This window comes from Saimiri boliviensis, chromosome 2 (genome assembly GCF_048565385.1).
Source record: "Saimiri boliviensis isolate mSaiBol1 chromosome 2, mSaiBol1.pri, whole genome shotgun sequence".
In the NCBI taxonomy this organism is placed as follows: domain Eukaryota; kingdom Metazoa; phylum Chordata; class Mammalia; order Primates; family Cebidae; genus Saimiri; species Saimiri boliviensis.
In genome coordinates this window covers 65146443-65170246 of record NC_133450.1, presented here as the reverse complement: position 1 = coordinate 65170246, position 23804 = coordinate 65146443, and the positions used below count along the sequence as shown (strand labels likewise).

At 45.3% G+C, this 23804-nt stretch overlaps 1 protein-coding gene across 6 annotated transcripts in view; it reads right to left on the bottom strand.

Moving 5' to 3' along the window:
- Nucleotides 1-23804, bottom strand: part of TTC7B (tetratricopeptide repeat domain 7B) — a 269079-nt gene that overhangs the window by 105925 nt on the left and 139350 nt on the right. For all 6 annotated transcript variants that reach the window (XM_039469191.2, XM_039469195.2, XM_039469190.2 and 3 more), the window contains 4 exons: nt 11703-11786; nt 10608-10712; nt 8135-8252; nt 5983-6040 (listed from right to left, as the gene is read on the bottom strand). In XM_039469191.2, the coding sequence (XP_039325125.1) occupies nt 5983-6040; nt 8135-8252; nt 10608-10712; nt 11703-11786 (365 nt within the window). The remainder of the gene's footprint in view (nt 1-5982; nt 6041-8134; nt 8253-10607; nt 10713-11702; nt 11787-23804) is intronic.

The window sequence follows — 23804 nt, the reverse complement described above, 5'->3', positions numbered from 1 at the left end:
ACATGGGAGAGGAAGCCATTTTTACTTTCCCTATCAAACAAGTCGTCTTCACATTTGCATTCTTACACTAAGGCCACATATTTTTTACCTGTGTAATGCTTCCTTTAAACTCTTCTCCTCTGACCACCAACACATGGAAAGCAGTTCTCTTATCACTGTCTAAAGGGACAGAACAGGGGCATGTTTCTGTGTTTGTCTAGCATCTAAAACGGCAGCCGAACCTTGCCGGCTTTGCAGAGGGCCTGGAGGTGAAGAGGCCGCGGGCCCTGAGGTTGGATGTCCCCAGCAGGTGGGCCCCCTGTGTCACGCTGGGACACGGTGAAGCCATGTGTGCACTTGGCAAGGCGATGGCTGCTTTGGCTAAGTTTGGCTTGGGCTTCCTTCATGCCACTTTACCCAAATTTCTAGATTTCAGAACCATATGAAAATCAAAGACCCAGCTTTGCTTATAAAATGAGGTTTTTGGTTTTTGAGGAAAAAAAGGAAGAGAAAGAGACTCATTCAGTCTTTTGAAGCTTCTAGGAAATTCCATGCCGTTTACTGATTTCGTCCAGATAACTGTGACGTGTAAGGCTGTGGGGAGGCACTACGCTCAGTGTTAAGAACTGGCCTTTGACATCAGACGGGAGGGAACCAGACTGGCCTCCTAACTGATTGCAAACATGGTCTCTTCTGCTTCTGTGTGGAAGTCATTTGTATTTAGCATAAGCAACTCAAAATGTGACTATGTACAATATAATTCTGTGTTTAACAGTCTCCCGGGATGAGAAAAACAAACTTTTACTTTCTTTAAAAGGCACCATGGAGCAGACTAATTAGGTGGGACCCAGATAGTAAACAAAACTTCGTGCTGTTCTGTCAACATTCTGTGATGAAAGGAGGATCTTCTGCCAGCAGAAAAAATTCAAGATAAAAAAGAAAATCAAATCACTATGGATTCAACGGTGGCAAATGGGCCAAAGATTGCTTTCTACAATAATAAGGCCTTTTAATTGAATTGCATGCTGCTGGAAAGGGAGCTAACAAGTCTCCCAGGTGTTTGCCGTCCAGAAAATATGCTAAGTCCACTAATTTAGGGCATTGTTTATGCAAATGTAGTAGCTCACGTGCAGGATGAGGGTGAAGCAAAGCTTACCTCTGTCCTTATATTAATCTTAGGAGCAAAGTACCTAGATTTCCATTCCAGGGGACTCTTCACTTGGCCTCAAGATATAGCCTTAGAACTTTTCTCAGCTTAGTTGAAGAGGCTGAGGCTGATATTGCCTGTGTTATCCTTTTAAATGTCTCATTTTTCTTTTTTTTTAAAGACAGGGTCTTGCTCTATCACTCAGGCTGGAGTGCGATGACATGATCACTGCTCATTGCAGCCTCAACCTCCCAGGGCCCAAACAATCCTCCCTTCTTAGCCTCCCAAGGAGCTGAGACCACAGGCCTGCTCCATCATGACAAGCTAATTTATAAATTTTTTTGTAGACACGGGGTTTGAACATGTTATCCAGGCTAGTCTGGAACTTCTAGGCTCAAGTGATCCTCCCACCTTGGCCTCCCAAAACCTTGGAATTAAGGGCAAGAGCCACCACACCCAGCTACTAAATGTCTTATTTCTAAGGTCCACTTTGTATGTGCCAGCATAATTTTACAAATATTGGCTTTCCATGAATTTGTATATCAAAGAATATTTTTCTTTGGTGTTTATAAAAGCGAGACTGAAAAATCATGGTTTCTCTCTCTCATCATTATTCAGGAAAAAGAATACACAACTATGAAGAAACTTTTTAGATTTACTTTATCTTGCCTTCTTTCAGAAATAATAAAGTTTACATAACCCTCAAAAAGAATTTCTTAGAGTTATAATTTTCTCAGCCCAATTCATATTCTTCACAAATAAATCAAGTCGTGGCTGCCTCTACCCAATACCAAATAACTGAAAAGCTGGTAATGATCCGGTGAGTTGAGGGTGTGGATAAAGACAGTTCTGGCTAAAGGCCCCATGCTGGCCTCAGCAAATGATTTTTCTCTGTTACCCACAGCACTGTGAAAGGAACAAACCAGAAGTGACAGAGATCTTAGTATTTCTGGAGTGCATCAGGGCAACATCTGAAGGATTTCCAACTTGGCTAATGATGCGTATTCAACTGCCAAATTTCTAATGAGGCACAACTGAAACATACACATTTTAAAAACTTTATTTCTACAATTTGGCTAATAAATTCAACTGACCACTTTACCCTATGAAGGAAAAAAGGAAATAAGGAAAATGCCAAAGAAAACAAGAAAAAGCACCCTATGTTGATCTCAAGTAGATGCCGAAATACTTGCTTCCCGCAGAATAACTTCAGTAGCTAAGCTTCCTGTGGAAAAGCCCCTTTGGTATGCCACAGGCAACTCACCAGACAGAAATCCTCAGCAAGGCAGGTGAGAGAAAGGACATTAGTAATCAGAGAAACTATGCCTTCTGAACTCTGTACATGAATCTAAAGCAGCCTCATAAAGCCCCGTGCCCATATACTGAATACCTGGTTAGACTGCTCAGAAATACCTAAAAGACCTAAAAATGTCACCATAGGGACATTCACAAAATGCTTCCCTTATCAAAGCACCTCCACATAATTCCATTTCTCTCACATGAAGAAGCCCACTCATCCTTCTATCCACCTACCCATCCAGTCACCCATCCATTTACATGTCCACCCATCCACCCATCTACCATCCAACCATCAACCCACCGTCCCATCCACCTATTCATCCACCCATTCACCCATCCATCAGTCCACCCATCCATCCATCCATCCATCCATCCATCCATCCACCATCCATCCATCCACCCACTTACCCACCCATCCACCATCCATCCATCCATCCATCCACATTATGCAATATCTATAATATGATGTCAGGCCCTTTGCTAACCTCTGGGGAGCATGGAGATGAAGCATGCTAGTGCCTTTCCTTGATGAGCTCCCAACCCCACCCCAGAGGGAGAGACTCAAAATAATCATCATTACAGTACAGTGGGAGCAGTGCCCAGAGATAGGCATGCTGGGCTGCTTTTGGAAAGCATGGCATGGGCTTCCCAGATCATCTGGCTAAAAATCAAGGATGTTGTGGCGTCTACGCCAGTGCTCCCCTAGATTCCATTTCCAACATTCTCTAGAGTTGAACCAAGAATATAAAGAAGGCTGATCAACGTTGGTCCTGGTCCATAAGGCATATATCTTGTAACACTAATAAGTACAATTTGTGAAGTTATCAACTATTAAGCTTCTTGTCCAAGAACAGCCAGCAAATGAGAGAAAGCCAGAAGTGGAATGGAAAGCATGTGATTCCAAAGCCTGTTCTTTGTACACTATCACCTCACTGCCTTGTTTAGCCAATTCTCTTTGAAGTCCTCTTCAGTCCTGATTACCGGGGCCATGGGATTCATGCATTAAGTTTTTTTTTAAAGTGCAAACCCTGGTTAAATCTATTGCTCTGGAACCTCTTGTTAGTTACACACACAGGGTGGCCAACTTGTCCTGGTTCGTCCAAGATGTTCCTGATTTTAGCATTGAAAGTCCCATGTTCTGGGAAGGCACTTAGTCCTCAAGAGATTGGGATGGCTGATCACCCTATACGCACAAATCATACCACACTTAAGCTAGGAGAGAAAGGGGAAAACAAAGCAAGATTGTGTACCCTATAACCACAATGAGTGATATACACCAATGCCACCATGCCACCTCTGCCTCCTGGAACACCAGGCTTTATGCATACTGTGGGCCACACAGTGAAGGGTGCCCTCAACTGTTTTCAGGATTGCATTTCTCAGTAGGATGTGAGGGCCTGCAGAAGAAGCAACTCAGGTCAATTAAGCATCTTCAGAAGCTTTGCAAACAATATTATGTTCTTCTTCACTAGACTTTTGTGCAGGGCAAATGAATTGGTTCAGCTGCTTGGGTTGAGCTTATGAGTGTAGGAACAGCTGACAGTCTCACATTCAGAGGCATCCACCCAACTTAGATGTCTTCAAACTTTGGATCCACTAGAGAATGAATATTTCTGAATTCTGGTTCCAGTCATAATTAAGAGTTAACTTTCATGTGCTACATCTGCAACCCCATCACTTTTTGAATTGTGTTTTCTTTTTAAACAAAAAATGCAAAACATTAGTATAAACAGAACTGTGGGAGGATATTTAAAATACATAGTAGAGAAAGTACTTCTCATCAAAGTAGTTTTAAATTATTCATTTACATTTAAGAAGAAATACAAATCATTTTCATTTTCTTAAAATCTTTCCCTTAAAGATTTTTGTTAGGATTACAGTTCACTAGAACAATCCTAGTTAATGTGTACTTGAAACAAAATGAAAAACATTCCCTTGAAAAACATTCTATATTTCACACAAATTCTAATTTAGGTTAGCGTTCTGCAATATAACCAGTTAGGTTAGTGGGATTTTATTACTCTTTATTCCCATATGAACTAATGTTTTAAAAATCTCTTTGAATTTAAACTTAAGCAAAAGATGAACAAAAAAGAATTCAGGCCAATGGAGCAGCTGTTACATAACATGAAGTTATACTGGCAGCTTAAGGCAGACCACCACTGTGGCTGTTTTTAGAGAGCCAGTAAGATGTGCTGATTTAAGAAAAGTGAAACAGATGTAATGACCACTTTCTTAAGCATCCATGTGTGGGTTTTACAAACTAGGGCTGGAGAATTTAAAACTCCAAATCATTTGAAATGGAAATGCTTTCCACACTCCGTGCTAAAGAACATCAACAAAAGCTTAGCACAGAGACAGGAGATCTTTTGCAGATGTCAATTGGTACTTTTTGTCATTACTCAGACTGGGGCTGGCGACCTGAGGTAGCTACCGGCAAGCCTGCTAGGAAATACAGGAATGAGACAGAAGAGTTTCAGACTAACTGAAACCAGTGATCATGATTTCATGAAAAAGGCACACGGACACCATGATAAATCGGTAGGCAAGCCCAGTCCTAAGGAAAGAGTCTAACAAAGCTTGTGAGGTATTGGGAAGCCCTCATGAAATGTTCGTGTAAGTGACTAAGTTTCTAATAAAATTCCAAGAAATCAGTGTAACTCAGATATATTTAAGGTGACAGGATCAAATACCAATTCCAGATTTCACATGATGGGGCTATACTTCCAGACAACGATTTCGTTTTCATGATTCGTTATACCTGTAGCAAGAATAAAATGAGGGCTGTGTAGTATGGGAGAGCCGGATAATCGGGGTTAGAGTCAGGAGACCCTGACTGCATACTGACTTCACTAACTGTGGAATGGCAGCTGCTAGAAACTCCTGTGTCTCAGTCTCTGATCTGCAAGGGACATACTGCTTATCCGTCTTCCTCAATGGTCTGTGGTGAGGACCACATTAAGTAAGGCATGTGAAGGCACACTGTGATGCTCAAGCATTTTATAGCTGCAAGGCCTTCTCCTAATTTCCTGAGAGGCACAGTGACAGAGATAAGCACAGGGTGTTACAGAACAAGGTGGGGGCGGGGAGTTTGGGGCTTGTGGGGCTGACTGTCTTCCTTCAGTATTTCAGAGACACTCAGTATTTCAGAGACTACCTGAAATCGGCCTTCTCATTCCTTAATACAAAACCCTGCAGCTTGACATGTTTAAAAAAAAAAGCTAGGAAAGAATAATGTCTTCTCTAAATGATGACAAATGTCTTTAATAAAGGACTCATCTCCATAGACACAAAAGTATCTATCTTTTTCGAGCTGAAATCGCTTTATTAGGAATGAATAAAATGTGCCCAAATGGGTAAACAGATTCAGAGTGCAGATTTACACAGCAACAGGTGACGCAGCAGGGTTCTGACGCTGCATGTGTGGTGCTCAAGATGAAAGACTCTCAGGGGTAAAACACTGTTTACATAATCTTTATAAATATCTCTTCTTTTTATACTCGTCATACTTTGGTGTCATTATGTACAGCCGAGTGAAAAGATGAACTCCCACTCACCTCTGAAATGCAAGAAGCGCCTTTCTCTGTAGGACCTCCTGCATCCCTCGCAAAGAAGCTAAGAAAAGGGTTCAATTAGTCAGTGGCATCGGAGATCAGGGAGTTTTTGACAAATACAAAACCCATCACAAAACTTGTACATTCAACTGGATGAAAAGCAACAATGTCTGAGTTCCTGTTGCCTAGTCCTGCACCGGGCCCTGGAGAAGACAGGAAAGGAAGCCCAGTCCTACCCCGAGGCGCTTGCACTCATCCAGGGAAAGATGCCGAGGGGGCAGTATGAGTTGGGTGATCCCTCTCGGTACTCCCAGGCATAGGGGAACCATTTGCAAAAGACCAGTTGGGAATTCCAGGAGGAGCACGACTGCCCTCCCAAGTGTAGGCATGTAACTCGTGGAGAAGGACAAGCTCTATCAGAATGGGATGGCGGGGAGCCAAGCACCAGCAGTGTTGATTTTGATAGCCTTCAGAGCTCCTTCTGGCACTGAGAAGCTGCAGTCCTGGGCCAAGGGCACTAGCTTGATGCCTTGAAAGGCCAGCTTGGTTCACGCTGGGCAATGGCCAGACCTTTAACACCGTCATGTGCACACAAGGGATGGAGTAGGCAAAGCCAACACTGACGATGGAAAATTAGCTCAAAAGCATGAGGCCGCAATGGCTGTGTGTCAACACTTCCCCTGTGCAGAGCACCTGAGAAATGTCCCCTTAAACCTGGCTAGGAATGAAAAGGTACTTTGTACTAGGGCAAGAGAAAAAGTCCTAGAGAAACCTGTTTATGGCTAGAACTGCAGGAGGCCATTACCTAACACCTCTAACATGGCACCTCCCAGCTTGGCATGAGACTGAGAGCAGTGAAAGGCTGCCGGGGGTGGGGGGGGGGCAGTGTGGCTAGAAACCACGGCTAACTTAGAACAGCAGTGCTACCGCTGGAGGGAACCTCAGAGGGGGCCCAACTGACCTATGAATGGAAGGGGAAGCCCCACAGGATCAAGTGACTCTCCCAAAGTTGCAGGAGTAATGAGGGATGGAGTCTGAACTAAGAATTTACATGGGTTAATATGTGACATTAAATTTGCTCTTCACTCAGTCTACTATATTAAAAGCCATGTGCTGAGTATTGCCAATGTATCGTGTGTATGGAAAATTAGTAAGTAATCCATATTGAAAAGTAATTGATAAGCAAAACTTCCCCAGGACCTTTGATATTTTAGGGCAGAGAAAAGATTTTGGAGTAATTTGTAAAATAAATGACAACAAAACCATGAAGAAAAAAAAAGGAAATATTATAAAAGTCAGGATAGTATCTCCTCTTAAGGGAGAGAAGAGGGTTTGTGATTGGGAGGGGCACATGGGGGTGCTTCCCAGGTGGCTGGCAAGGTGCTGGCTCCTGAGCAGGGTAATGGTTACAGAATATTTTGCCTTATACTAATTCAAATTCATTATGTTATCCACTTGTTTCTGAGATTTTCTTTTTGCATTTGTGTTATATTTAACAGAAACATGATAAAATAATAGTAACCTTTCAGGAAAAGTTTGTTAATTTAAACTTTCTGCAAACATCACTGAAAACTTAAGTATACATGATTTGTTCTTAGCTAGAAGCCCATCAACAGAACTCTAAGCATGCCCAAAATCACTGCACCCGAGAGCCCTGGGTGTCTGGTGAGCTGTTGCACTGCACATGTACATATCTGCAAATTAAAACATGCAAATGGAGAGGGGGCATTTTCCGACCAGTCAAGGGAAGCTTCCTGGAAGTGTCTGACCCTGCCTCCTCCACATTCCTGTATCTAAGATCCAGCATCCCTTCACACAGGACAGCCCAGAACACGTGGTGGGACAGGCGCAGGTGCAAGGCTGGGTGGGTGAATCATCCCTCAAAGCCCAGTGAGGTGCCCAGTGCACCACCAGCATAATGTACCTGAAAATGAGGCCTGAGAGCCCTGGCCCAAGGCCTTCCTCCCTGCCCTCCCATTCTCCCATCAGACCAAGCAAAGAGGACAGTAGCACCAGGGGCCCCACCAGATGACACATCAGAATGCCCCAGCTTCTGCACCCCCCTGAGACAGAAGGGGACTGTGGGAATCCTGCAGTGTAGACTTAGGCAGCCCAGCCCTGCAGCCCTGCAGCTCCGGGGTGGGACATCTCTCACCGTCAGTGGCCTGCAGACTGTACGTGAGCCCCAGAGCTAAGTAGCCTTTGGCCTTGAACTCTGATGTTTTCTCTCCCACGTCAACGACAGTTTTGGCAAACTTTTCAGCCTCTTCCAACTGAAAAATGAGACAAGTTAAAAACAAAAACAACCTGCAGAATTTCTAACACGAGTTCCCATAAGCCTCTGCTGCCAAAATTGGATTTCTGATGAGTCACTTTGAAAATGACTCCCAAATCTCCCAGTCCCACTCTGGTGATTCTGTTTTCTTTCTGGAGCCTCTCTAACAGTTTGCAGGATTCCTACCTTGCTTTTTCTCTTCAAAGTTTTCCTTGTTGCTTATTTACTTTCTTTTCCAAAGTTGCTTTCACACGTGGTGGGGATCTATCTTTTTCATCTTTATTTTTTACTGGCTGGTTCTATAATAAAGCTGTGTTAGGTATTCAGAAGTTGAACTGAATATATTTGTAAAGAATAAAGTTCTTGGAATGTTTTAAGTTTGGGCCTTTCTGTTCCCCACTCCCCTCCCCGCCCCAGGATATAAAGAATCCATTCAGGCTTGGATTCTCTTTGCCATGAGCTGTTATAAATTTCAAAACTCCATTCACTTATTTTACAAACCACAACACATGTACCTTGTGCCAGCAGACTCCCATGAGAAAATGTGCACCTGTAAACTCCACCCACAATAAGGCCTCATGCGCAATTCATAAGAGGCAAAACCAGGAAGATTCGTTTCCTCCAAGTATGGCATATGCTGATGATATCGAAGTTGGGTGATAGGACACTGAAGTTCATATACTCTTGACTTCTGTGGTCTTTGGAAATTTTAAAAATAAAAATGCAAGAAAAAAATATACAGAAAAGGGCCAGGCATGGTGGCCCATGTCTATAATTCCAGCACTTTGGGAGGCTGAGGCGGGCAGATCACAAGGTTAAGTTCGACCGGCCTGGCCAACATGGTGAAACCCCTACTCTACTAAGAATACAAAAATTGGCAGGATGTGGTGACCCAGCCTGTAGTCTCAGCTAGTTGGGAGGCTGAGGCAGGAGAATTGCTTGAACCCAGGACACAGAGGTTGCAGTGAGCCAAGATCGTCCCACTGCACTCCAGCCTGGGTGACAGAAAAATCTTTTTTTTCTCTGTCTTGGGGAAAAAAAAAAAGATTTGTTACTCCTATATATTTTTTCTAAAAAGAGGTCTATTTTAGGCATTTAGGAATGTATATGTTACAGTAATAAATAAATCCAGAGCTGGGAGGAGGGCAGTAGTCACTGCTGGGAACTGGCATGTTCCAAATGCAAAGGTTGTGTCCACTCCTCCGCCTGGTCCACTCCTCCGCCTGCCCACTCCTGGAGCCGCCTGCGCCATCCCCTTGCCTGCTCACAGCCCCACACTGTCAGAAGCCACATGGCCACACTACGCCTTCACAGTTGTGCGTTTCAGGTGAGAATCTGAGCTTTCGAAACGTTTTTTCTACATTTTCCCCAGCAAAATGGAAGTAGAATGGAACGATCTCTTTGCTAGGCTTACTTTTCTCCTGCTGGGTGAGAATACGTGAAAAAAACAAACAGCCAGGAAATAAGGGTGAACGACCTGAGTTTGCAACCTGCGTCAGTCTTTTCTAAGCAAACCCTTCTTATTGCTACTGTTGACATGAAGTTAAAGAAATTAGAACTCAATCGTATGTGGCAATTATCTATACCACCAGCTCTGCAATTAGACTGAGTTTCCTATTTTCTACTCAAATGATGTATTTTTTGAGGTACTAGAATTGCTACAAATCAGGCTATTGCCAAATTCAAATTTGAACAAGAATATTTGAAGAGAAACGCGTATGTGAAGGAAGAGAAATGAAGACAGTTGAATTTACATTTGAGCTGAAGTTGACGGTGACTCTTTGCTCTATAGAAAATCCCAGGCTCCCAGGCTCCCAGCCTGGGCAACAGAGTGAGACACCGTCTCTACAAAAAAATACAAAAATTCGCCGGGCACCGGGGAGCACACCTGTAGTCCCAGCTACTCAGGGGGCTGAGGTGAAAGGATGACTTGAGCCCGAACAGTCAAGGCTGCAGTGAGCTACAATCGTGCGCTCCCACCTGGGTGACAGCAAGACCCTGTCTCAGCCAGAGATGCTAATTCAGTGTCATGTCTCTTCTCAGTCTCACATTGCTTGAATAAAGCAAGATGTATGGGAGTATGAATTAAAATTCTATCTTATTATTGTTATTCCTGAAGCATGATCCCATTAAAAAACCCTGGAGTACCCCAGAGTACTCCCAGTTTTGGGGGGTAGTGGATGAGGCCTGAGGAGGCCAGGGGCCCAGGCCCAGGGTCCACGGCTCTACACGGGTTGTCTTCATGTAGCTGATGAATTATCCTCACTTTCTCTCTGTGCCTCGACATGAAAAAAATGGGCAGTCCCGGCCCGGAGTCCCCTGCAGGAGTGCGGAGGAAGGTGGCCCTACTCACCCAGTGCAAGGAGCCCATGCAGAGCTTGGCGGCGAGGAGGGGAATGGTGGCGTCGTCCGGCTTCAGGCGGATACACTCTTTCAGCACCTTCACAGCACGGGCAGACTTGGCAAGAGAAGATCATTCTGTGAAACTCAAAGCGTTTGACACAACCGAATACTATAGCCTTCTCAGGGGGGTTTTCGGTCAGGGTGGCTTCCTCGTGGGCTTTTCCAATTTTAAGCCCAAGCAAGTAGGGGCCTGGGGCCCGCGAAAACCAGAGCCTGCGGCTTCCGAGAGATCGGGGAGGACACTGGGTTATAAACCAGCAGAAATGCTTCCTTGGCATCACCTGAATTTTGTTTCCTTCTTGTGTAACTTTTGGAAAATTGAGAAAAACATAATGATGGTGCAAGCTTGTTATTACAAAAGATAAATATCCAATTTAAGGCACAGAACACTAAATTTCTAAATTCATTTAGTTCAAGTAACCTCTCTCAGGCTTCGTTCACTGAATGGTCCAACTTAACAAGAACAATAGTTACCTCTGTTGAGTGTGTACCCAGCAAGGAATGCTTCTCTAAACACCTCTGGTAGCATCTCATTCCCCTGATAACACGTCTATGGAGTGGGCGCTGTCCTCACTCCATTTTATCGAGGAAACAGATACTCGTGACTTGCCGGGGTCACTCAGCTGGGAGGGAAGCACCAGGCTTCACCCTGCCGTCGGGCTCCCTCAGCCCACATTTTCATCCGGTATCATGCACTGCCTAATGTAACACCCCGCTCAAGATAACCAACAGGTTCCCCTCCAGGAACCAGCTTAACTCTCAGTTGAGTGGCAGTGTCTGTGTCAACAATGAGCTCTAGTTTAAGCCACATCCATGTCACCTGATGAAGTCACAATGACTAGAAAAAGACAAATATTTCAGAATTTTTCTTCTCAGTGATAGGTCCATCTTGGCTCCCTGAATAATTAAATCTGATTATTCACTGAGAAAGGACCAGGATAGTTTCCCATCATGGCTCCAAAGACTTCCAAAAAGTCTATCACTTCGCACAATTCAATGACATTAACCTTGGCATAAACAACTGCGTATCACAAAGGGGACTCACCTTTCCAGCAGCCATCAGGGACAGAGCAAACTGGTACCACAGGTGGAACTCCTCAAAGGCAAACTTCATGGCTCTTTCTAGGCACTGGTTGGGAAAGAAAAACAAACGCAGATATCTGAGAGTCGCTGGTGCCGCAACTGCACAAACGTGAGTCTGTGTCTACGTACGCTAACGTAAGCCCCACAAAATCTGCTTCCCTTGAATACTTAAAACATATAATCCTCCACCAAACGGCTCCTGCAGAGTCCCCACACAGGCCGGTGGCCAGGACAACCCACAGTTGACCAAAGCTGTGACAATCCCTGCCCTCGAGTAGCTTTGTATCTGGCACAGGCAAAGAGGCAAATACACCAACCTCACAAACACAAAGCCAAACTCAGGAATGCCCCAAGAGGGAGAAACAGCACTGGGTGAGGTGATCCAGGAGTCAGAATGGCATCCGGTGAGAACAGAAGCTGAGCTGGGCCTTCCTCAGCCCAGCCCCACTTTGAGAAACCATCAAAGGCAAAAACCACAATCTCTTTATCTTCTCAGTATTGGTGCATTGCCTGCCATGGTGAGTAATCTACAAACGGATTTCCCTCTCAGTCAGCAAGGAGCTTCTGGTCCCTGCACAGAGTGACACAATGACGTCAGTGCTTGAGGAGGATCCTGGGGGACTGGGGTGACGGGGAGGATCGTGATGGACGTAAGCCAGGAACAAAGTGGATAGAGTGGTTCAGGGGTTTCAGAATCAAGAAATGTGTCCAAGTTCAAATCAGCAAGGTGGGTCACCTGTGGAAGCATGAGGGGGCTGGGGAGGCACAAGAGGTGTCCAAATTTCTGGCCTGCACACCTGGGAGAAAACCCATGCCACAGAATGCCCTCGTGTATGCATGAGTGTGTGTGGGCGGGGGGCGGAGGGAGAGAGAGTGTATGTGTATGACAGAGACTGAGAGACAGAGAGTGTGTGTGTTTGAGAGAGGGGCAGAGAAAGGGGAGGTTTTTTTTTTGTTTTGTTTTTTGTTTTAAGAAGAAAGGGAGAGCTGGGCGCGGTGGCTCAAGCCTGTAATCCCAGCACTTTGGGAGGCCGAGGCAGGTGGATCACGAGGTCGAGAGATCGAGACCATCCTGGTCAACATGGTGAAACCCCGTCTCTACTAAAGATACAAAAAATTAGCTGGGCATGGTGGCACGTGCCTGTAATCCCAGCTACTCAGGAGGCTGAGACAGGAGAATTGCTTGAACCCAGGAGGCAGAGGTTGCGGTGAGCCGAGATCGCGCCATTGCACTCCAGCCTGGGTAACAAGAGCGAAACTCCGTCTCAAAAAAAAAAAAAAAAAAAAAAAAAAGAAGAAAGGGAGAATGTGGACAGAAGCTGTCATGAACGAGTCTGACGTGGGAGATACTAAGATTGAGGCATCATGAGGTAATTTACCAGAGACATTCTGGGACCTCAAGAAAAAGATCTAACAGAAGACAAACATTTGAGAAAAGAGCTGAAGTTACTGGAAGGGATCAGATCAGCCCAGAAGAGTATTCAGAGAGAAAGCAGCAGGGCCAGACCGTGGGAAGGGAGAGCAAAAGGACCTGCAAAGGAAAGTGAAGCAGGGACCTGGGTGGGAGGGCGCACAGCAGCGTCACAACACAGGGCCCCAGGATGGGGCCAGCGGGGCCAGAGGCAACGGAGGCCAAGGAGGCCTCGGAATCGATTGGTCGAAAAGCTCTGCAAGTGTGTCTCTGGGGAACATGGAAGGAGAACACAGGCCATGGGGACCGATAAGCAAAGAAAAGATGGAGATGAGGCATGAAGGAAGATGTGTGTAGTGAAGAAAGGCTTTTTATCTATGTGCTTAATTTTTCATAGAGGCAACTTGAGCCTCTCGCTAACATGAGCAGAACGAGCCTACAGAATGAAGACTCTGGGGAGATAAATTAGGTCCCAGAAGACGAGAGAGAGCCAGGTCCCAGGATGAATGCATCCCTGCCAAGAGGCCTTTTCTTACGGAGGCAGGATCCTCCAGATAAGGAGGAGAGAATGGCAGGCGCTGTCGGGCCCAGCCACAGTCCTCTCTGTAAAGAGGGAAGGCGGTGGGTGCTGGGAGGAGAAGAAAAGAATAGTGCCAGGAGGTTATAAAAAGAACAGAGGCTGGGCATGGTGGCTCACACCTGTAATCTCAGCACTTAGGGAGGCTGAGGCAGGAGGATCACTTGAGGCCAGGAGTTTGAGACCAGCTGAGGCAGCATAGCAAGATCCTGTCTTAAAAAAAAAAAAAAAAAAAAATTAATAAAAATGAGCTGGGTGTGGTAGAGCACACCTGTAGTCCCAGCTACTCAGGAGGCTGAGGAGGGAGAATCACTTGAGCCCAGGAGGTTGAGGCTGCAGTGAGCTGTGATGGCACCACTGCACTCCAGCCTGGGCAACAGAGCAAGACTCTGTCTAAAACAAGAAAAGAAAACCCAAAGAACAAAAAAGGTTTACACAACAGTAAAAGCCTCCCTCCACCGAAGGGGACAGAAGGCTCGCAGAAGGGTCAGCTAACTCGGAGACTGGCGTGGGCTCACACTGGAGCCTGCAGCACCGTGTTGCCATCTTCTCCCATGCTGCTCGGTGGCCAGTGCAGAAGCGGAGAAGGACGATGGGATGCTCAGGATTAAGGGACAGTGAGGAGGGAGGGCAGGGAGCGGGGGACCTGGAGACAAGGAGCTGCAGTGAAGACAATAAATGGGTGAAGGTAAAGTGAGGTGGTGGGAGAGGACAGAGAAGAATTCTAGAATTTTAAATGGTATTTAGAGGTCACACAGTAAATATCATGCTAGTTGGCTTACTGTGAAAAGCTGTTCTGACAAACACATATTCTACCTAAAAGCAAAGTCATAAGCATTAATAAGGACTCAGTGCTTGGCGATGGCACAGGGTGGGCATCCAAAGACCCTGAGCAAGGTGAACATGGACAACGTGCCCCAGGCCTCATCCTATGTCATGGGACGTTGGCAGGAGTGGCTGGGCAAGGCCTCCGGGAGAGTCCTTTAAGAGCAGGGCATTCTCTGCCAGCACAAACTTAGCTCTCAGCCCTGCCCCTTCAAAGCCGGAAGCAGGGCGGCCAGGAAGACTGAGCAGAAAGACAAAGCGCCTGGCCCTGACACCAAGAGGCGCTGCAGCTGCTGCACCAGCCTCTCACTAGGCTTCTTGCAGGGGGAACCAAATAAACTCCACTTTGGCTAAGCCGCTGCATGCTGGTTTGTTAATTACATCTGAATACACTCCTCACTAGTGCGGACACCAAGTGGCAGACCTGGAATCTGAACCTGAACCTGAACCCAGGGCCCTCTTAGCTGCTCTGCTGTACTGAGGAAGGTGTCACTGTCCCTCGAAGGAGCACAGTGGGGAGGGGAAATGACAGAGCATGCTGAGATGAAGCAGGCAAGACAGGGTGGTGGGGGAGACCTGACCCAGGTCTGGGAGGCATGGGCTGGGACTAAGCGGGAGAGGACAGGTGTGATGGAGGATGCTAAGCTGTGAAAAGCCAACAGCGCCTAGAAACTGACTTGGGCATGGGGATGAAGGACGATGGAGGAGGAGGAGATGAGAATGATCACAGTGGCTGAAATGAGGCACCGGAGCCGGTATGTGGAAAGATGGAAGATGATCAAAAATGAGGATCGCTCTAACAGCCCTATTCAACCAATGCGTTGCAATATCGCCACTAAGTACTTAGATATACTTAATAAGTACTTAAACACTAAGTACTTAAACATTTAAATGTTTAAATGCTTTTCCGTCCTCCTTTTGCTACGAGGAATGATAACTATCAACTGTTTTCCTGATCAACAAAAGGAGCTTGGCAGCTGAAACAGTCTGTTCTGAATCAAAAAGCTAGGTGCTATAAATAAGTGTGCACCCTTTTTTTCTTGTGTGCCAAAGGCTAATAGACTCATTAAACTCTGTGAAGCACATTCACGGAGGGCTAATTGGTACAGAGCTGTGTTCCAGGTGCTGCAGGAAAGGAAAACAGCTCCAGTCCGCATCAGAAGTAGAATCACGGGATTCTGTGGCTGGAAGATCACTTGGGGAGCACCCAGGTGAAGCCCCCAAAGGAGCAGGCACTTGTCATTCTGGCTGCCTGTTACTCCAAAACTCTTCTGATTTTTACAGGGGAGGAGTGGGCATTCTCAAGAAGAGAAGCGGTGGGAGTGTGGCACATGCGTGGCATGCGGACAGCCAATCAGATGCTCCTGCCAGCCTCTGAATCTGCAGGGAGGGAGGCAGGGAAGGGGCCTCTGGACCTCATTCCCAGTGGCCTGAGTGATCTGGGGTCTCCCAAATTGGCAGAATTCTTGTCTCCCTGAATCTGTTTCAGTCTCTTCTTCAGCCTCTTGGAACTGGTGAGCTTAGCAGTGCAGACGGAGAAGTTCCTTTTCTGCTTAACAAGTCAGGTTACCTCACCAGCAGCCAAAGCCCTGAAGGTACGCCTGATCAAATGCTTCGGGCTCCTCCTGTAACAGCCCCTACCTTCCAGCCCCCGACAAGTAGTAGAGCTTCTGCCTGAGAACCCTTCAGAACAGGGAGTACACGACCCGAAGGGCAGCTAGAAAAACAGAATCAAGGTGAACAACAGACTGGGTGTGTGAATTCGGGCAAGCAATTATCCACTGTGTGCTTGGATTCCTCACTGTAAAATGGGAAATATGACAGTAATGAGTGCAGAGTGTTACTAAGATTAAATTAGTTACTACATGCAATGCCACAGGCAATAACACTTCAGAAACAGCCTACCGAGTGCTAAACAAAGGTTAGCTATTTTTCCTTTTTAAAAATTTTCATGTTCTTATATTAGGAATGGAAATACAACAAATTGTATCACGCCTATCACTTTACCCAGATTCAATGTATGAAAACCCAGATTTGCAATGCATTATATCAGAAATAAATATCTTCACAAAATGTTTACAAAACTTTACAAAATGTTTCCTCATTTTAGAAGAGGATTCAATCTGAGACCCTTGAAAATAGGACACAACTTTATAGAACTGGACTAGAATGTATGCTTATTCTTGATTTCTTTAACAAGTGTGGTAGCACTTACTCTGTAGCCAGGCACTGTTTCAGCTGCTTTACAAGCACTGCCTCATTGGGTGACCCTAAGGACCCTGTAAAGTACCAGGCAGGTCCCCTGATCATCTTCCATTTGCAGATGAAGAAACTGAAGCACAGGAGTGTTAAGGGGGCAGAGGGGCCTCAGAGAGTTGGTAGTGGAGCCAGATGGGAGTGAAGGGGTCTGGTTGCAAAGACTGAGCTTGTCATCACAACACAACTACCTCTGAAGCTTTAATTACAGTTGCTCCACTCACACTTCACTTATCATGCCCACTCATGCTGCAGAAAGCAAAGGGCAGCTAAATAAAAGGCCCCTCAAAAGGCCACATGCTTCTTGAACTATTTCAGAGGCTCCGTTGTTTTTTTTTGTTTTGTTTTTTTTTGTGGGTTTTTTTGCTGCTAATGGGGACCCTTGCTCCCATGGTCTCTGTGGGATGAGGCTACTAAGGACTGAGACCTTCCCAGCTAGTAGAAGTGTCAATCAACTTTACTGATCCCACGATATCCACCAGCACTACGGCAGCCAGAAGTGCCACGTCTCCAGCCCGTCGCAAAGCTCTCAATTGACAAAGATGACATGAGGTGTGTGTGTCCTCTACAGGCAGCATCTCTCACAGTGCCCTACTGGTTTGGACCTCTTTCTCATAATGAAACAACCCACCTCCCATAACAAGCCATGAGGGTGTCATAAAGAGAGTTAGGAAATCTAGGTCACTTACAAATTAGCCCTCCACCCCAATTCAGAGGTGTGTAAGTCCGGCATCACAGCCGATGGCGCTGCATGCCAATGGGCTCTTGGCATCTTATGAGATACAGTGACAGCACGCCAGCTTTGGAAAAGCGCCCAGACAGCTTCAGATGCTCCCGAGAGGCTGATGCCAAGCGTGCCGCCTGGATATATAACATGTCCTCCGCTGTGTTTCCGTAAACATGAAGATTACATAAACCCCTAAGCAGCTCAGGTCAACCATACCTCAGCTACAAAGGGAGACTCCCTGCCAAAAAATGTCCCCATGGTAAAAAGGAACGTGAGTTGTCACTGGGGGCATTTGCTATCCACAACCCTTGCCCCATAGGCTGTTTGTTCATCCCAGTTCTGTTTGCCTATCCCTATTCAAGAACCCCATCACATGGGTATGTGACAGAGTAAAAAACTGCGGTTTTAATATTGTGGAGAGAGGGGGAATATAAAATAAAAGCATTCACATTTATTTGTTTAGAGACAGGGTCTTGCTCTATCACCCAGGCTGTAGTGCAGTGACACAATCTCAGCTCACTGCAACCTCCACCTCCTGGGTTCAAGCAATTCTCCTTCTTCAGCCTCCTGAGTAGCTGGGATTACAGGCACTCACCACCACCACGCCCGGCTAATTTTTTTGTATTTTTAGTAGAGATGGGTTTTACCATGTTGGCCAGGCTGGTCTTGCACTCCTGACCTCAGGTGATCCACCTGCCTCAGCCTCCCAAAGTGCTGGAATTACAGGCTTGAGCCACCGCACCCAGCCGCATTCACATTTTAATAATGGTTCCAATAAAAAGGTCGCATTGATGAAAATGGACTCTTCAGAAGACGGCAGGTGTTCTGTGCATGGGGAACATGTAAGAGACTTCTTTAATCACCCAGGTCCAGCATGCAGGGCATGAGGACAAAAAGAGCAGTCACATGGTGAAGGCACTGGCTCTGAGGGCCAGGCTGCCTAGGCTTAATCCAAGCTCCTCACTCCCAGCCATCAGGTTGTAATGGGGGTTAAATGCAGAAATACATGTGAAATGCTCAAAAGAGTGACTGGTCCAGAGTGAAGGCTCTCAATGGGCTGGCTTTTACGAAACAAAGCAGGAGCAGATCTCCAGGGTTCTGAGGGGTGGATGAAGGGGAGAATAAGAACCCCTGGGAATGGGGTGGACGTGCCAGCGGACAGCAAGGCAGTGTGAGTAGGAGCCTTTGAGTGGCATGAGCTAGATTCTGGCCCCTTTTCCACTTCTGGTGTCCAGTGGAGAGACGGCAGTGTGGGCCCAAGAAGGGAAGTGGGGCAGATCCAGAGCTGCAGATCCCTGAGTCACCCTCACAAAACAGCATGTGTGACATCTCCAAATCACCTCCCTCACAAGGAAAGAAGATGGATTTGGCAGCGGTATTATTTCTATCAGGAAAGATAGGTCCATTCACTGTAATCACATGACTGCCACCTCTCTAATCCCAGATAACATTCATTTAATACCATGAATATTTGGTAGAACAATAATTAGACTCTAAATGGCATCCTAATCATTTGAACACGAGTCAAAATGTCACTTGCAAAAGTGTTTCCTTTTGGTAGCAAGAGCTTATGCCTTTCCAGTCTCTTTTTCCGGCTTTTCAGAAATCAGCCATCTTTGAGGGGGCTCCAGGAATGAGAAGCTTTTCTGGCATCAGAAAGGGATTTAGCAATTACCTTCCTAGTACACAAAGCCCAATTACACAAACTGGGTGTGCAGCAGCGACAGCTGTACAGTACCACAAGCACAGCAAAGCCAAAGTCTATTTTCGGAATTCGAGAGTAAGATTCTGCATCCAAATCCCACTAGGGAGGGGGCAGAAATAAAATAGTCAGATACCCCTCAAATTTAGCCTGAAGTCTAGGTCCAAAATTGATCACTATTAAAAGACAACAAATAGCATAGTGAACTGTCATCATTATTCAGCTTATAGACAGGTCGGTCATATCTAAAAGTTCTTATGACATAGATCCTTCAATTCATCAGGGAGACTTTCTTTTCCACATCGTGCATACTTCACGAATCAGTTAATAAACCCAATTCCTTGCAGCTGTGTAACTGGTTGTTTTTAAACATGATAGATGCATAATATTTCACTTCCTTGCCTTTGAGCAATAAAAAACTCTGTAAACTATTCAAACATTTTGGGCCATCATCTTAGACCCACAGGCTGACAGAATCACAAAGCAATTTGAGGCCTTTGAGATTATCTGATCCCATTTTCACTTTACGGATACAGAAGCTAAGACCCAGAGAGGAGGCAGGACCTCCCCAGGGCCACGCACAGTGGCAGACTTGAGTTAGAAGCAAGGTCTCATGATGCTCAGTTCAGAGCTCTTACTCCTAAATTTGTTGTTGTTGTTAGACAGAGTTTCGCTCTTGTTGCCCAGGCTGGAGTGCAATGGCAGGATCTCGGCTCACTGCAACCTCCACCTCCCAGGTTCAAGGGATTCTCCTGCCTCAGCCTCCCAAGTAGCTGGGATTATAGGCGTGCGCCACCACACCCAGCTAATTTTGTACTTTTAGTAGAGACGGGATTTCACTGTGTTGACTGGGCTGGTCTCTACCTCCTAACCTCAGGTGATTTGCCTGCCTTGGCCTCCCAAAGTGCTGGGATTACAGGCACGAGCCACCACACCTGCCACTCCTAAATTAACTAAAAATGGAAGTACAAATTAAAATGGAGTTTTAGAGGTCTCTATCTACAGGAGCCTGAGTCCAGGAAATGCTTCTAAAAGGCATACTTATGGGACTCTCAGCTACAAATAAAAGTTCCCCTCCTCGCCCCAAGTTTGGAAAAAACAGACATCAAAGCTTGTTCAAGTTTTCTCTCCTTATATTGGAAATAAAGCAAACGTATCCATGCCCTTCCTCTTCCCATTTCTCTTTTTGCTTTAAAACAGCAATACTGCTCCAAGCAGAGAAGCCTCGGAGTTTTATTGCTTTGGCAAACACTTAAAGGATATCATTGCTTCTGGTCACAGTGAGAGGAGTAGAGAGTGGGTTGTTTCCAAAGGTCGCAGACTTTATTATAGAATTTGAATGCTGGATGCAGTTTTCCTGCATGCTCTCCTCTCAACTCTGCAAAACAAGTAGACCAGGCGTGCACCCTGAGTAAGGGGTCTCTGGGGTCCTACTCAGATACAACTCCATCCGCTGCTTTGCCAATGTAGCTGTTCCTTGCAAAATGCAGCGAATTCATGAAATGGGCATTCCATTCTTCCTGTCTCCTCAATTGCCTCTTACCTTTTAGTCTCTTCAGTCTCTCCCCCCTGGCTTGGGGTACCAGGTTTTAGCACTTCAACCCTGGCTGCCACTTGGCCCATGTCAATTGAGAGTGCAGCGGCCTGGGACACACCATGTGCAAAATAGCTGCACGGTAAATGCTTGAATGAAGGCTGGACAGAGGACTGGGATCCATTCTTTTGGAGATCCTTTAAAGAGGGCTGCAGGCAAACACAAGGCAGGGAGGAGTACTGGAACTGCCAAGACTAGAGACAATGACATCGCAGAAAGGACTGAAGCAGGGTCCTTTGTGACCTGCTGTTTGTTTTCTTTTTTCTTTTTTTTTTTTTTTGAGACGGAGTTTCGCTCTTGTTACCCAGGCTGGAGTGCAATGGCGCGATCTCGGCTCACCGCAACCTCCGCCTCCTGGGTTCAGGCAATTCTCCTGCCTCAGCCTCCTGAGTAGCTCGGATTACAGGCACGCGCCACCATGCCCAGATAATTTTTTGTATTTTTAGTAGAGACGGGGTTTCACCATGTTGACCAGGATGGTCTCGATCTCTTGACCTTGTGATCCACCCACCTCGGCCTCCCAAAGTGCTGGGATTACAGGCTTGAGCCACCGCGCCCGGCTTGCTTGTTTTCATAGAGTCCAAAAGCTAAGAAGTGCATTTATAGCTGAGCATTCACCATCAATTTGGTGAGGAGGGTATTAACTTTAAACCCAAATTAAGCAAAATGTTACTCCCTCCTCCTGCAAACAACCCCATTCTTCTCATTAATGGATCTATGTTACAAACAGTTGTACTCTCTTTTTATATTTTGAATTTCATTGATTAAAATTTTGTTTTCTCTCTTGTTATACCTATATGCTATTCTTGATTCTGTCTCTTAGCCTTTGAAGCCTAAAATATTCAGCCTCTGGTGCTTTAATTTGCTGACCCCTGTTCTAAAGGAACTGGGGGCACTTTAGGCTGAAGGAAAAAAAGACAATATGACAATTGTTTTCAAAAATTTGGTGGACTCCATAGGGAGCAGGATCCGTCCATGACCAGGCCATCTTGACTATGGAAAACTCTCTCAAGTTGTGAAGAAAGAAGCAGATATAGACACGTGGATCTGGTACCATCTTCAGGATATATCAGCAGTTGGATAAAACATAGATGTTATGTCCTGCGGCATGCTACTTTTGCAATGAAGGAGACACACACATATGCATAGAGGCTTATGGATTCATAGTCGGTCTCTAGAAGAATACACAAGTAACTTCCTCTCCATGTTTCCCCTTGGCTCTGTTGTAATACTTCCCTTGTGCATACATTATCTGCTCAAAACAGATAATAAGATGAAACAAAAAAAAAAATTGGTGGACTGTCAGTGAGGTGGGCTGGACTAGCCCTATTGCTCCAAAAAGATAGAACAGGTAGAAATTACAAGGAGACTCATTTTAGATCAATCCTTTCTAATAACCAGAGAAGAACTGAAATGGTATATATTACCCATCAATTGCTGTGCTGGCTACATTATAGCCATTATCTTACTGAGCTTCCTAACAGTCTCTGAGGTAGGAGCTCAGAGTGGCCAAGTATCTTTCTCAAAGTCTCACAGCTAGGAAAGGGAAGAGCCAGAATTTGAACACTGATCTCCCCATTTCCAGGGCTGAATATTTTTACTATACAATGGGTACTTCCCTACATAAGGGTCAAGGACCATCTGTCAGGGTTATTATTTAACACAGAGGAGATTTTTACATTAGAAAGAGCAGATTATTAATGCCACCAATAGTAATAGTAACATGAACTTTACAGTAACATACATTACCTCTTTAATCCTCACAATAACCTTCCAAGGTAGATCCTATTATTATCTGTGTTTTCCATGTAAGGGGACAGGTTCAGAGAGAGGCAACGGAATCTGTTCAAGTTCATATTCAGCATGTAAAGTAGCAGAACTGAGATTACAACACAGGTCTGATGTTAAAATATAGGCATTGTTGAGGTGGCAACGTCATCCAAAGTGACCTACAAATTCAATGCATCCCTATCAAAATTTCAACTTTTTTTTTTTTTTTTTTTGCAGTAATGGATAAGCCAGTCCTCAAATTCATGTGGAATTGTAGGGGACCCAGAATAGCCAAAACAAACTTGAAAAAGAACAAAGTTAGAGGACTCATACTTCCTGATTTCAAAGCTCACTACTAAGCTACAGAAGTCAAAACAGTATGTATTGCATAAAGATACATTTACAGACCAATGGAACAGAATTAAGGTTCCAGGAAAAAATTCACACATTTATGGCCAATTGATTTTTGACAAGGGTGCCAAGTCCATTCAATAGGGCAAAGAATAGTTTTTTCAACAAATGGTGCTAGGATAACTGGATTTCCACATGCAAAAGAATGGAGTTGGACTCCTACCTCACACCATATACAAAAAATAACTATAACTGGACAAACAGCTCAAATATAAGAGCAAAACTGTAAAATTCTTAGAGGAAAGCAAAGGAGTAAACCTTCATGACCTTGGATTTGGCAATGGATTCTTAGTTTAGACACCAAAAGCATGAGCAACAAAATAAAAAATAGATATACTGGACTTAATCAAGATTTAAAACTTTTGCACATCAAACAACATTTCAAGAAAGCAAAGCTGCCTGGCGCGGTGGCTCAAGCCTGTAATCCCAGCACTTTGGGAGGCCGAGGCGGGTGGATCACGAGGTTGAGAGATTGAGACCATCCTGGTCAACATGGTGAAACCCCGTCTACTAAAAATACAAAAAATTAGCTGGGCATGGTGGTGCGTGCCTGTAATCCCAGCTACTCAGGAGGCTGAGGCAGGAGAATTGCCTGAACCCAGGAGGCGGAGGTTGCGGTGGGCCGAGATCCTGCCATTCTACTCCAGCCTGGGTAACAAGAGCGAAACTCTGTCTCAACAACAAAAAAAATAATAAAATAAAATAAAATAAAATAAAATAAAATAAAGAAAGCAAAGCTAGGCATGGTCGCTCCTGCCTGTAATCCTAGCACTTGAGGAGGCCAAGACAAG